The sequence below is a fragment of the Monodon monoceros genome, unplaced genomic scaffold (genome assembly GCF_005190385.1).
Source record: "Monodon monoceros isolate NGI ecotype Baffin Bay Population unplaced genomic scaffold, NGI_Narwhal_1 Super_Scaffold_3, whole genome shotgun sequence".
NCBI classification, from domain to species: Eukaryota; Metazoa; Chordata; class Mammalia; order Artiodactyla; family Monodontidae; genus Monodon; species Monodon monoceros.
The window spans coordinates 21846686-21859824 of record NW_021703780.1 but is presented as its reverse complement, the minus strand read 5'-3'; the positions used below and the strand labels follow the sequence as shown (position 1 = coordinate 21859824).

At 42.2% G+C, this 13139-nt stretch overlaps 2 protein-coding genes and 1 pseudogene across 2 annotated transcripts; 1 reads left to right on the top strand and 2 right to left on the bottom strand.

Moving 5' to 3' along the window:
* Positions 1-2009: 2009 nt before the first annotated feature.
* On the bottom strand, positions 2010-13105 carry LOC114907512. Its single transcript, XM_029243253.1, has 4 exons — positions 12662-13105; positions 7042-7357; positions 3957-4205; positions 2010-2422 (listed from the first exon to the last, which is right to left on the bottom strand). Exons 1-4 carry the CDS (start codon positions 13067-13069, stop codon positions 2010-2012), a joined length of 1386 nt encoding a protein of 461 aa, XP_029099086.1. The 5' UTR covers positions 13070-13105.
* On the top strand, positions 3833-4215 carry LOC114907318 (annotated as a pseudogene).
* On the bottom strand, positions 7037-11418 carry LOC114907332 (histone H4-like). Its single transcript, XM_029242851.1, has 2 exons — positions 11407-11418; positions 7037-7357 (listed from the first exon to the last, which is right to left on the bottom strand). Exons 1-2 carry the CDS (start codon positions 11416-11418, stop codon positions 7037-7039), a joined length of 333 nt encoding a protein of 110 aa, XP_029098684.1.
* Positions 13106-13139: the final 34 nt, after the last annotated feature.

Sequence of the window (13139 nt, the reverse complement as noted above, 5' to 3'; positions counted from 1 at the left end):
TATATACATGGAATAATACAAAACGCAACATTTTGAGACTGGCTTTTTTCACTAAGCGTTACCCATCTAGGTAGTTGCATGTATCAATGGCCTCCCTTTTTATTGCTGAGTAGGATTGCATTGCATTGTGTATGAGAATTTATTTAACCATTCACCAGTTGAAAGATATTAAGTTGTTTCTAATTTATAAATAAAGCTGTTATGGACTTTCATGCAGAGGATTTTTGTTGTTTCTCCCCAGCTGCCCCCCACCCCCAGTTTTGGTTTGCTTTTTGTATTTCCTGCGTTCCACCTGAAAATTACATTTTTTAAAATGGCAGAAGTTCTGCGATGATGACTGGGAGCCTAATAAGCCTTTCAATAGTCACATAGAAATCACATTGCATTGCCATTAACACTTGCAGTTTTGCTTCAAGGTTCAAAAACATTGCACTGACCTATCCCCACTGTTTCTGAAGGTGACTTCTGGTTTCTGTAGCTGAGGATTTGCTCCAGTAACAGTCTGAAACGTTTGTTAAATAAACTGTTGGTGTCCAGTGTCTTTGGTTCCTGCCGTGGGACGTGTGTTCTCACTTTTCTGCAGAGCTATTCACTTAGCTCCTGGAGAGCCTCCAGTGTTGCCTAATCCCCCCCGACCGGGAGTAAACCCAGGAATAAGGCTGGGCGTTCCCACTGCCAACATCTGTAAAACCTGACTGAATCCACAAACCTGGCATTGCTCTAGGGTTTGCCCTAGGATTCTGCATTTGTTAGAGGAAAGTTGGGAGCTGTTGTCTCATTGGCTCTTTGAGGATGAAAAATAGGTGATTATGGCAAAGCCTAAGTTCTGCCTTAGTGACTATATTATGTTTCTCATGCAGGGTGCAGACACATTCTGCAATCTGAATTTTCAGTTATGTGCTGCAACAACCTATGAATTCCTGATGTGCTGAACATACTTATTAGTTCAGGCCCCAGATTTGGTGCACTAGTGCTATGCCCAACTGTATCACTGACAGCACTGCTGCCCACTCTGCCGGTGGTGCTGCTGGAAGTTGAACTCTGGAAATCCCATGCAACCCATGTTTTGGGTACCAGGTCTCTATTTTCAGTACAGAAAGTATGACGACCTTTACCAGAGGATGTATTGCTCAGCACAGAAGCAAGTAAGTTAACACCAAACTGCTCTCCAGTAGTACTCAGCCTGGGTCCTTGAATATGTTCATGTTCATGTGCACACACATGTGTATGTGTGTGCATGCCACATAAAGCATCCCTAGCATGCTTTCCAGGTTGCTCAAGGACCCACCCTTTTTCTCATACCTGACGTCATCCCTGGACTTCTTGTATCAGGGAGAGGGAAATTTGAATTATTTTGCCTGGTCTAATAATTAAATTGACATAGATTAACGGGGGAAAAAAACAATTTGTACGCACAGAGGTCATTCAGAAATGAGACCACCGAAGTAACCAAAGCAGGCCATATATACATATACATTTACATTATGTATATATATATGCCATATATATATATATACATATATATATACACACACACACATATATATGGCTTGTACTTGGGGTAGCAGACAAATGAAGTTTGCTTATACAGCTTTCTTAGTGTTGAATTCCCAAATTCTATTAAGGATACTTTCTATTCTCATACTGGGATAAGGATATCTTCACATGGGAGGTTTATTTCTCTTTTAGGGGTTAAGAGGATAAAAATATTTATATATCACCTATTTTTCCCCTGGCTGTTTCTCAAATAACTTTAAGGATTGCAGAGGAAAAGTAGTTTCAGGAATCAATGTCCTGTTCTTATATGGAAGACGGAGTGTGCAGGGGTGACTGTCCTTTCCTGGGGTTGGTACATGGAATACTTGGGAGAGAAGGGAGTTCTGCCCTCCTCCAGCCTTGCCTTGGTAGGGGTCGGGGGGATTTTCTACTCCCTTGTGATACAGTTCCTCAAAGTGAAATTATAGGTGGCTCTGAAAAGAGCCTTTGGGTTTTAAGTTGGCAATAATAATTTATGCTCTCTCCCCGCGGATGCGGCGGGCAAGCTGGATGTCCTTGGGCATGATGGTGACGCGCTTGGCGTGGATGGCACACAGGTTGGTGTCCTCGAAGAGCCCCACCAGGTAGGCCTCGCACGCCTCCTGCAGCGCCATCACGGCCGAGCTCTGGAAGCGCAGGTCGGTCTTGAAGTCCTGCGCGATCTCGCGCACCAGGCGCTGGAACGGCAGCTTGCGGATCAGCAGCTCCGTGGACTTCTGGTAGCGGCGGATCTCGCGCAAGGCCACCGTGCCGGGCCGGTAGCGGTGCGGCTTCTTCACGCCGCCCGTGGCCGGCGCGCTCTTGCGGGCCGCCTTGGTGGCCAGCTGCTTGCGCGGCGCCTTGCCGCCGGTGGACTTGCGAGCAGTTTGCTTTGTACGCGCCATTACTTATCTCCAAAATAAAGAGGCTAAACTGGTAGATTTGCTTCTATATTTATACAGGAACAGAATCACTCTGATTGGATTGTGGGCAATTCCTGTTAGTCATCCGCTGCTAAATTCCGGAAGTGCTCCGAGCGATTTAGGATTGGTTTATCCATTAGGTGCAAGTTTGGGATTGGTGAATTTCAATTAGCAGACATCTTCCCAGCCCCTTAAAAAAAAATTTTTTTTTTCCTAGTTGTTTTATCGATAATACCCACACACTCAAGTATTGTCCAAAAACACATTACTAATTTAATATTCTTCAACGTTTTTCCTGTTTGGATATACAAAATAGAATGTGTTCGGAAAAGTTTAGACTTTAGACACCCGCCATTTTCTGCAGTTAACCCGTTTTCATCGGATCTTAGTCCCAGACCTTCCCCCTACTTAAAAATCCATCGTCTAAGCATCTCATGAATCCTATTCCACACTGACCGTAAACATCTAGTTCACTGTAACATGGTCTTCTAGGAAATACTGTTAAGATGTAAGGAATTTTGTATTATTCAGGGGCCACGCAGCAAAATCCCAATATCCTGGAATCCCTGGATCTTTAGTGTGTTTGACTCAAAACGGGTAATTTGGGGCTTCCCTGGTGGCGCAGTGGTTGAGAGTACGCCTGCCGATGCAGGGGACACGGGTTCATGCCCCGGTTCGGGAGGATCTCACATGCCGCGGAGCGGCTGCGCCCGTGAGCCATGGCCGCTGGGCCTGCGCGTCCGGAGCCTGTGCTCCGAAACTGGAGAGGCCACAACAGTGAGAGGCCCGCGTACCGCAAAAAAAAAAAAGAAACAAACAAGCAAACAAAACTGGTAATTTGGCTCTGTTGTTTGGCTTTGATGCATTTTTAAAATGTCACCTTGGGTCTAACGGTGAGAGCCGTCATGAAAAGCTTTGCAATGTGGAACCTTAAAAAAGATGGCGGCGATCGAGTCTTTCTTGATAACACTGCAATGGGCCGGCATTTCGGGACTCCTTCCGAGGGACCCAAGGTGTCCCTGACAAACCCGACAGAGCTGCGGTCAGGACTGGACTGGGCTAGATAACAGGATTTCCTTACCTGGTTTCCGCATCCAAACGCGAAGACTTTCATTTAATTAAAAAGAAATTGATTGTTTTGTGTGAATGAATTTATAGTCTCATAACAGTGCTGTAAATCAACCTATAGGAATATACAAAAGTGTTCGTTTTTGATCCAATAAAAAAGGGAGTTTTTGAATCCTAGTTTACATACTAGTAACCTATTGGTCAGCTTTTGTCCAATCAAAGTTTAGCTTTGTGAGTGTTCGTTTGTATATCCTTGATAAAAATACTCGCGATGTTCCTTTTGTTCTCGTTCTTTTAATCCCCCAATTTTACTTACTTTGTTTACCATGCCAGAGCCGGCTAACTCTGTCCCAACTCAAAAAACGGCTCCAAAAAGGCAGTGACTCAGGTTCAGAAGAAAAATGGCAAGAAACGCAAGTGCGGTCATAAGGAGAGCTATTCTATCTTTGCCTATGTCTGTAAAGTGCTGCAAGTAGGTCCACTCGGACCCTAGCATCTCGTCCAAGGCCATGGGCATCATGAACTCGTTTGTCAATAACATCTTTGCATCGCGGGCGAGCCGTCGCTCCTGGAGCATTAAAACAAGCACTTGTCCATCACATTCAGGGAGATTCAGAAGGCCGTGGGCCTGCTGCTGCCCGGGGTGCTGGCCAAGCACGCCGTGTCCGAGGGCACCAAGGCTGTCACCAAGTACACCATCTCCAAGTAAATTTTTCTATGCCTCTAGCATTTCTCAATGGTTCTTTTTAGAGCCACTCATTTTTGCATATTGAGAGCTATAATATCAAGATTTGTCAGTACTTTAAAAACATGTTTTTTTCTTTTCTTTTTTTTAACAGTCATTCTTTAAAGCGCAGGAAACAGTATTGCAGTATGAGAGGTTTATTTGAATTTTTGTTCTTCAGTGCAGCAAAGAATTTGAAATGTGTGTTGTAGGAACTAGTAGAAAGTTGTAGTATTCTGGGTTTTGTGTTTTTATTTCTTAAAATCTTTAAATTGTTCTTGTAGCCAGTCATTGCTTAGATTGAAAATTTTAGAGTGAGTATCTGTGGACTTAAAGTTGTGTAATGCTAGTACCTGTATTTGGGTTCCTTGTTTTAAATATAATGCCCATGTTACAACAAAATAATTTTATGTGCTTCACAAATATTAACTCATGAGAAGGTGTTCGTACTTTACAAAGGGTCAGAATCTCAGTTATACAGTATATACTGGACTAGGCCTGGGGTATTTACTGGAACCTCAGAGTTTAATCTCAACTACAAGTATACGCTTTCAAAGGTGAATTTTCAAATTTGCATTAAAAAGAAAAGATTTTCACTTTATTTTGTCTTGAGGCTATTATTGATATAATCAACCCTACATGGTGCTGAAGTGGGGTCTGAAATCCTCAATTTGACTAATTTTTATTTTATATTTCATTTTTGTATTCCTTGCCTTCAGTCAGTGTTAGGTTCTGTATTCATTTACACAGGAGGAAAAAAAAAAAAGAAGAAACAAAATCAGGAGTAAGAGAAGATGTACAAGTGCAGGGAGAACAGAGAATATGGAATGAAATGTACAGTTTTCCTGAGTTACTATTTTGATAGTTTCTGTATTGCTGAAAGCAAAATGACTGATAAATTGCTTTTAGTACTTTTCACGGCTTATAGAGTTGGTATTTGGGCGGCCAGCAAGACACTACCAATGTATGTGCCAGGTCAGTATTGGGTGTGTGAGTAGAGGTTCACATAGTTGTGAAACAATGTTGTTCACATTAAAGTTTTTTTTCTTTAAATGTAGGTCTTCCTTTAGATAAAGATTGAAGTTTCAGTTCATCATATCTGTTATTTTCGATGACATGGATTGATGAACATGCCAAATGTGTTGGCTGTCTTTATTGCTGCATGACAGATTGCCTTGAAATTTCTAGCTTCAGACAACACACATGTATTATCTCACAGGTTCTGTGGGTCTGGGCAGGGTTTAGCTGGGTCCTCTGTGAGGATGCTATTGAGGTGTTATGCAGGACTGAGGTCCGTTGGATGTTTGGGGAAATATCCTCTTCCAAACTAATTTACTGGTTGGTTCTTTGTAGTTTTAAGACTGAGGGTCTTATTTTCTTGTTGGCTGTTGGCTTGAAGCCCTTATGGGCTGTTAGTTGAAGGCATCCCTCAGTTCCTAAATAGCCCTGTCAGTTTCTTGTCATTTGGGCCTGACAACAGGGGTACTTGATTCACCAAAACCAGCATGTAAGAGTCAAGGATGTTACAATCCTAGATAACATGGTCATATACACAAAATTTTTTACATCCTGTCACCTATGGTCACCTGTTTTGATGGTTAAAAGCAAGTCACAGGTCACATCCAGACTCAAGGGACTTCATCACACAAGAGTGAACCTCAAGAGGGGAAATCCTGGGGGCCACCTTAAGAGACCATCACAGAACCCAGCAGGACCAAAAGACAGTTAACTAACAATTGCTCCTTCTTTCCCAATCCCCTTCCCACACCCCTGCCGCCACAGTACTGGGATTGGTTCAAATGGCCTGCAGGCAGGAAGCCTATGTAAGGAAAAGGCACCTAATACCTTGAAGTCCTTTTAAACAGGCCTCTGCCAGTGACTTTCTTTTGAAGCCAAGACACAGAAGAATTTGTTCATTTATTACTTTGGGGACTTCTTTCCCCTTTTCCTTTGCAAATACTGACAACATGAGAAAACCTTTGGTGTGACGGAGTCCCAGCACAGAGCTAGATGTCCATGTAGCTCGGTTTCTGACATTATAGTTGAGAAAAGAAACCGGAGGGTTCTTGAGATGAATTAAAGTTGTTGCTTTATTACAGACTACCAGGGAATAGATTTGAAAAGGCAGGAGACAAATCCCAAATTCTTTGTAGATTAAAAAACATCTGGTAATCAGTTTATATAATCCAAATATAAATGCTTTTAAGGGAGAGGAGAAACGGCCCATGTGCCACCTGGGCCTCCTCATGGGTGCCTTCACTCTCTACAGTTCAGTCTTAGCTTCTTTCATTATACCTTGTCCCTTGAGTTGCCCTACTAGGGGCTGAATATTTAAAATTTACCAAAGTTTTGAGTGAGATTTGAGCAGGCCAATAAGGCATTACCTATATTTGTCTCCCAACACTATTCATAGCTTACTGTCAAACAGTAATTCCGTATTCCGGAAAATCTAATAAATTAGTAAAATCTTAAAGTTCACTGGTTAATTTTGCAAGACCGAGAATTCCCAGGAATCAGAAGTGCTATTCAGACAATGTGGGACGCTTAAGGGTTCTACACTGGAAAAGCCATCGTGTGGCATTAAAACTGCAACACGGTGTAAACGTTTGATGCACTCAAACCTATGCAAACATGAGCTGCATTAAAGCAACTGCACCCAAAATCTAACAAACTTCGGAACTCAAGTTCCTTACAAAAAAACCTGAAAACACCAGTTCAGGGCAACGAGCTCTTTCAAGCGAGTAGTTAGGTGGCCCTGAAAAGGGCCTTGGGCATTGCTACAGAAAATTAGTTTGTGGGTGCCGACTTAACCGCCAAATCCGTAGAGAGTGCGTCCCTGGCGCTTGAGCGCGTAGACCACGTCCATGGCCGTGACAGTCTTGCGCTTGGCGTGCTCGGTATAGGTGACCGCGTCCCGAATTACGTTCTCCAGAAACACTTTCAGAACCCCGCGGGTCTCCTCATAAATAAGACCTGAGATGCGCTTTACTCCACCGCGACGAGCCAGGCGACGGATTGCAGGTTTTGTGATCCCTTGAATGTTATCCCGCAGGACTTTGCGGTGGCGCTTGGCGCCCCCTTTACCCAAGCCCTTCCCGCCTTTGCCACGTCCAGACATCACTAAAGACTAGATGAGGTACTGTACTCACAAATAGGGAGAGCACACCGAAATTCCTATTTAAAACCCGGAAGCGGACCTTTTTGAAAACTACAAATGAGGGTGGGTAGGGGGTGGGGTTAGTTCGTAAGCTAATTTATCCCCGCCCACCATGCCCGAGAGTCAGTGGGGCGGGGCCGAAAAGAGAAGATTGCTTTGTCTGCTCATTCTCAGAATTCAGTTTAACACGTTGTGTTTAAGGACATTTAAAAAAATTCTCTTGTTTATCAAGGGAGTGAAATAATTGTACCTATTAAGCCAGCATCTGTTTTTCACGTTTGGATATTTAGGCCAAGTCATTAACCGAAATTATACATTGCCTCTCATTTTAAACGCATATCTGAAATGCAAACGAGTCCCTGGCTTTTCTCTTCCCAGAGAAGCATTTTTTTTTTTTTTGCGGTACACGGGTCTCTCACTGTTGTGGCCTCTCCCGTTGCGGAGCACAGGCTCTGGACGCGCAGGCCCAGCGGCCATGGCCCACGGGCCCAGCCGCTCCGCGGCACGCGGGACCCTCTCGGACCGGGGCACGAACCCGCGTCTCCTGCATCGGTAGGCGGACCCCCAACCACTGCGCCACCAGGGAAGCCCGCAGAGAAGCATTTTTGTATACTTTAAATGAAGGTGAAATAGTTATGGTGGTAAACTTGTCTTAGGGAGCGAGGAAATTTCTGAAATCCATTGGGCAACAAGGCTTTCCCGCTGGCGTGTTTGTTTTTGGGAGGTATGACTCCATTGCTTGCGCCCTCAGTATTTGCTATCTTTCACCTTCTGACGTCCAGGACCTGTTTTGTGGCAGGTGTTTTCTTATTTTTACTTTATTTTCTTCATTTGTAGAATGGAAATGTTAACCCCGACATCACAAAGGTGTTCTGAAAATCAAAAAGTAAATTTCTGGTCAAATGCTCAACACAGTCATTGAGGACTACTGTAATTACCTGCGGAAATTCCATCTTCATGCTCCAAAGATTGACTTTCTCCTCAATATTCTTAAATCTCTCAATCTGGTATTTTGCCACCTGGGCCTATGTTCAGTTGCTTTCCTAATCTCCATATCTTTTTGTGAGCAAACTTTTTATTTAAGAAGTCAGTGCTAAACTTACATCATTACATTTAAATTTATATAACTCCCCCAATTTAACCAGCAGTCTCCATTGCCATCTCCACGCTCCGAACACAATTCCCCCTAAGACTGTATGGTCTGATAAAGTAGTCAGGAATAACTTTTGAGCCGTTATTATATATGATATATATAATATATTCATATATATATAAAAATATATATATTTTGGAATGGGATTGATGTTGCTGAGGAGCTGAATTTTTAATTTTACTTAATTTTAATTAATTTAAATTTAAAGGCTGATACTCCATTTCAGTTATTGGAAATTTTTAGGTATGTTTGAACAACCTGGGCATGTGAACTTAATTTTAAACAATAAGCTGTATGGAATTTAAATACGAATCATTTCCAGTAAAAAATTAGTGTCAGATTGACTAAAATATAAACCCAATTTGGTAGATTTAGATTGAAAAAAAGAATGTAAGATATTGCATTAATAATATCTCTATATTTATTACATGTTGAAATGAACATATCTTGGATGTTTTGGGTTAAATGCAATGTATTATTTAAAATATTGCATCTCTTTGCTTTTTAAAATGTGGCTACTGAAATTTTTTTCATTAAATGTTTGCCTTGCATTGTTTTCTTTGGTCAGTGGTGCTCTAGAATTTTTCCTTTTCCCTCTCTGTTTCTTGATCTGTATCCAACCTTGCTATCATGGGCTTTGGAACACAGTGGACGTTCAATGTATTTCTAAGAAACCCAATTACAGATACTCGTCTCAACTAGAATGAAGCATTGCAAAAATAAATTAAAAAATAAAATCACATTAGAGAACTAAGGCAGGCTTGTGGAATAAACCATTACTTATCAAGGCAAGAAAAGATGAATACTAGAAAAATTGTTGACCTTAGAATTCTTCAAGGGCAGAATATCAGGAAATGGAGCGTACCTGAAAATTTATGCTTATTTTTTTTCCCCCAAAAGTGTGTTTCTTGAGAGGGAACATTCAGAACTGATTATGAAAGCAATGAGTGTTCTTTGATTGATAGATTGTTTGATAGATTGTGCACTCAGTGATTTTATAAAACAAAAGAAGAAAAGAAATCATTTAGTAGAAGTACAAAAGCGTTTCCTTAAAAGAAGGAAGGCCAGAAAACAATTTACTATTCCTGGAAAGTAGGTAAAGACCAAGAGAGAATGAGGTTAAAAAATCAGGTAAATTACTTTGGAGTCTAGAAAGAATAATAAGTTAAAGTGTCCATTATTTGATGCATGAGTAAAATAAGAATGTCAAGGAGTTACACCATGGTGTGTCATAGAAATTTATCTCGAAAGTTTATATATATATTTATATACATACATATGTGTGTGTATATATATATATATATATATTTTTTTTTTTTTTTTGGTAACGATTCACTGTGTTGATCTTGGGTGGCCTCAGCCTGCAGGATTTCAGTTCCCGGGCTAGAGACTGAAGTCAGGCCACGGTAGTGAGAGTGCTGGATCCTAGCCACCAGACCAGCAGGGACAGTGGCCAGTGACAAGGCCCCTGGCCCCCTGGTTTTTCAGAAATGAATTCCCACAAAGAGACGGAAAGTAGTGAAACAACTAAAGTGTTTATGAGGAGGAAAAAGAGTACTTGTGAATAGTGTGGACTTAAAAAATTATTCACAACCTAAAAATTGAGAGTTATGTTTTATTCGGTGGAGATTTTTAGGACTTAAAAGCCTGGGAGGCAGCATCTCAAGTAATCCTGAGAGAACTGCTCCCAGGAGGCTAGGGGAGAGCCAGGTTTTATAGACATTTTGCAACAAAGGGCAGGTAGTCAGGAATATCAAAAGATTATTGTTAATTAAAGGAAACTAGATATCTCAGATTAAGGAATTTAGCTCTTTTCTATGTATGGGAAGATGCAAGAGTCTGGGCTCACCGAACTCATTCCTTTGATATTCACCTCAGCTGTCTGGGGCCAGTATCCTGTATTTTCACATCCTGAGTTTCCTCAGGGCTCACTGTATAGAGTGGCTGCAGTCTGATGGCTGCTAGATGGCAGGTATTCTTTCCTTCCTAAGTTCCCTCAGGGCTCACCAGCTCACATTGGAGGGCTGCAAGCTCTGCTGTGACATCCTTTGTTTACTGATATGGCAGGAAATATTCCATTTCTCAATAGGTACACCTGGGTGAACTCAGAATGTTGAGTGCTTGCAGTAGTTTAAATCACTTATACGGGGCATCTCTTCCAGGTTTCTTTTGACCAATCATCTTGCTTTTCTTGGTTCTAAGTCGTATTTGGATTATCTCAGTGTCCTGCCACGTGTGCTCCTGCATCTCTTAGCCAAGATGGATTCTAGCGAAGAGGCTTATGGGTAGGTTGACATCACTTACTATGGGGTGGTGACCCCTCCTTATTTGACCTCCAAGGAGTGTTTCTGCGCATGTGTAGTCTGGAAGGTTTCCTTGACCTTGAGAATGAGGTATATGTGGTCTCTTTATCTTTTATCTGGGCAGGACTCAGCTCCTCTCTGCTCCAGCTATTATCTTTGTCTTGGAGCATCTGGCCACAGGCGACAAACTCCAGCTGCTCAGCCTGGGGCTTATCTATCTCCTGCCTCAGTGTGAGAAAAATTGTCTGAGACTTGGAAGTAAGGAAAAAAGGAGGAACCATGATGTCCAATATACAAGGTTATAGGCCACACAAGGATTCTATAAAAATGTACTCAGACCATCTAACTATTTACTATTGACTGTAGGTACCAAAATTAGTGAAGTTACTTAACTGGCAGAGAGGCAAATAATTTCTATCCAGTGGAAGATTTATGACCTATTGGATAATAAAATAATTTTATTTTAAACTAATCTAACAGTCCTGTTCTAACATTTCTTTGTTACATTTTCTGTAAATATCCTAATTTCTTAAATGTTCTTTGAACCTACCATGGCATTTTACCTGTTGGTTCATTTATTGAAAAGTGAAGCTCTTTGACACATACTCATTTTTATTTGCTGAATCATGATTTTGCCTTTTTGAAAAAAAATGTAAGTGAGATATCATGTAATTGTGACTTGATTGGAAATAAAGGGGGATTTAGGAGAGGTGCTGCTTCTTTTCCTTTAGGCCCGGGAAATTGAACACTTGTCACTCAACGTCATGGCAAATCATCATTGGTAAGCAGCATACAGGAAGGTGGAAATTGCAGACAGGAAGGCATATTCTTTATAAGGCATGGGCTCACTGAGGATAAAGGAAAGGCTCTGGTCACTACAGAACAGCTCTGAAATCTCTTAAGATATATATAAATGTCAAATTAAGGTAAAGGAACCGACTGAATTTCGTTTTGTTGTCATATGAGAACATAGTCTAAAAAGCCTGCCCAAGTGTTTTTTAGTTATTCTACGGGAAGGCATTTCTGTTTAACTATTTATTAGGGTCTAATATCTGTGAAGTGTCTATGAATTTAGATGCTAATTTATAGGATATTGAAAATTTCAATGATTTTTGTCTATTAGAGGTGCCTATTATCTCTTTCCAGTAGAAAAGATAACGTAAAGGTAATAATATAATTGTACCATAGGACAATAAACCTTTTCCATCTAAATTTGCTCGTTTGATTTTAATTCAATCTTCTTTCTTTTTCCCAGGTGGAGGGCGGGTGGTGGTGGTGGTGGTCGAGAACTTTCCCGCTGTACATCTTGGTTCTCAGCTGGGGCCCCTGTAACAAAACACAGATTAGCAAAGGAAAAATAAACAGGTTTATTAACATGTATATTTCATACACACAGTAGCAGAGACCCAGGAGAAAGTAATCCAAAGAGGTGGCTTATAACTCCAGCTTACATAGCATCTTCAACAAAGACTAGATTTGTAGAGAAATGACAGGACAAAGAAAAGCACTTTTAGGCTTCTAAGGGCAGCAAACTGTGAGAAGGTAAATATATGGGAGGAAACTAACAGCGAGGTTTGTTAAGAGTCCTCTGGAGCCTCTCTGGTCTGAACAGCCTGTGCAGTCTCCAGTACAGAATTTATATCCTGCTATAAGGCAGAAAAAAAAGAGTAGAGAGAGGTTTTTCTTCCGATTATTGTTTATTAACTGCCTAGGGAGGTAAAATAAGGGAAAGCATTACAACAGTTCTTTCTTATCGACAAAGTAGGTGGCTCTAAAAAGAGCCTTTTTCAGTTCAGAGTAAGCAATAGCCTTGGGTTACGCCCTCTCCCCGCGGATGCGGCGGGCAAGCTGGATGTCCTTGGGCATGATGGTGACGCGCTTGGCGTGGATGGCACACAGGTTGGTGTCCTCGAAGAGCCCCACGAGGTAGGCCTCGCACGCCTCCTGCAGCGCCATCACAGCCGAGCTCTGGAAGCGCAGGTCGGTCTTGAAGTCCTGCGCGATCTCGCGCACCAGGCGCTGGAACGGCAGCTTGCGGATCAGCAGCTCCGTGGACTTCTGGTAGCGGCGGATCTCGCGCAGAGCCACCGTGCCGGGCCGGTAGCGGTGCGGCTTCTTCACGCCGCCCGTGGCCGGCGCGCTCTTGCGGGCCGCCTTGGTGGCCAGCTGCTTGCGCGGCGCCTTGCCGCCGGTGGACTTGCGAGCGGTCTGCTTTGTACGAGCCATGACGATAACAGAAAAGGAAACTGGCTGGAGAGTAGTATGGTGCTGGTGCCGGTTCTGACCTTATGTATGG

Excerpts from the sequence above, each read along its gene's own strand:
- LOC114907512 (XM_029243253.1), bottom strand. The coding sequence starts at position 13,069 with ATGGCTCGTACAAAGCAGACCGCTCGCAAGTCCACCGGCGGCAAGGCG. Across the intron at positions 7,358-12,661 it reads GCATCCGCGGGGAGAGGGCG|TCTTTAGTGATGTCTGGACG; the intron begins TAACCCAAGGCT and ends TACCTCATCTAG. Across the intron at positions 2,423-3,956 it reads GCAGCACTTTACAGACATAG|TAATGGCGCGTACAAAGCAA; the intron begins GCAAAGATAGAA and ends TTTGGAGATAAG.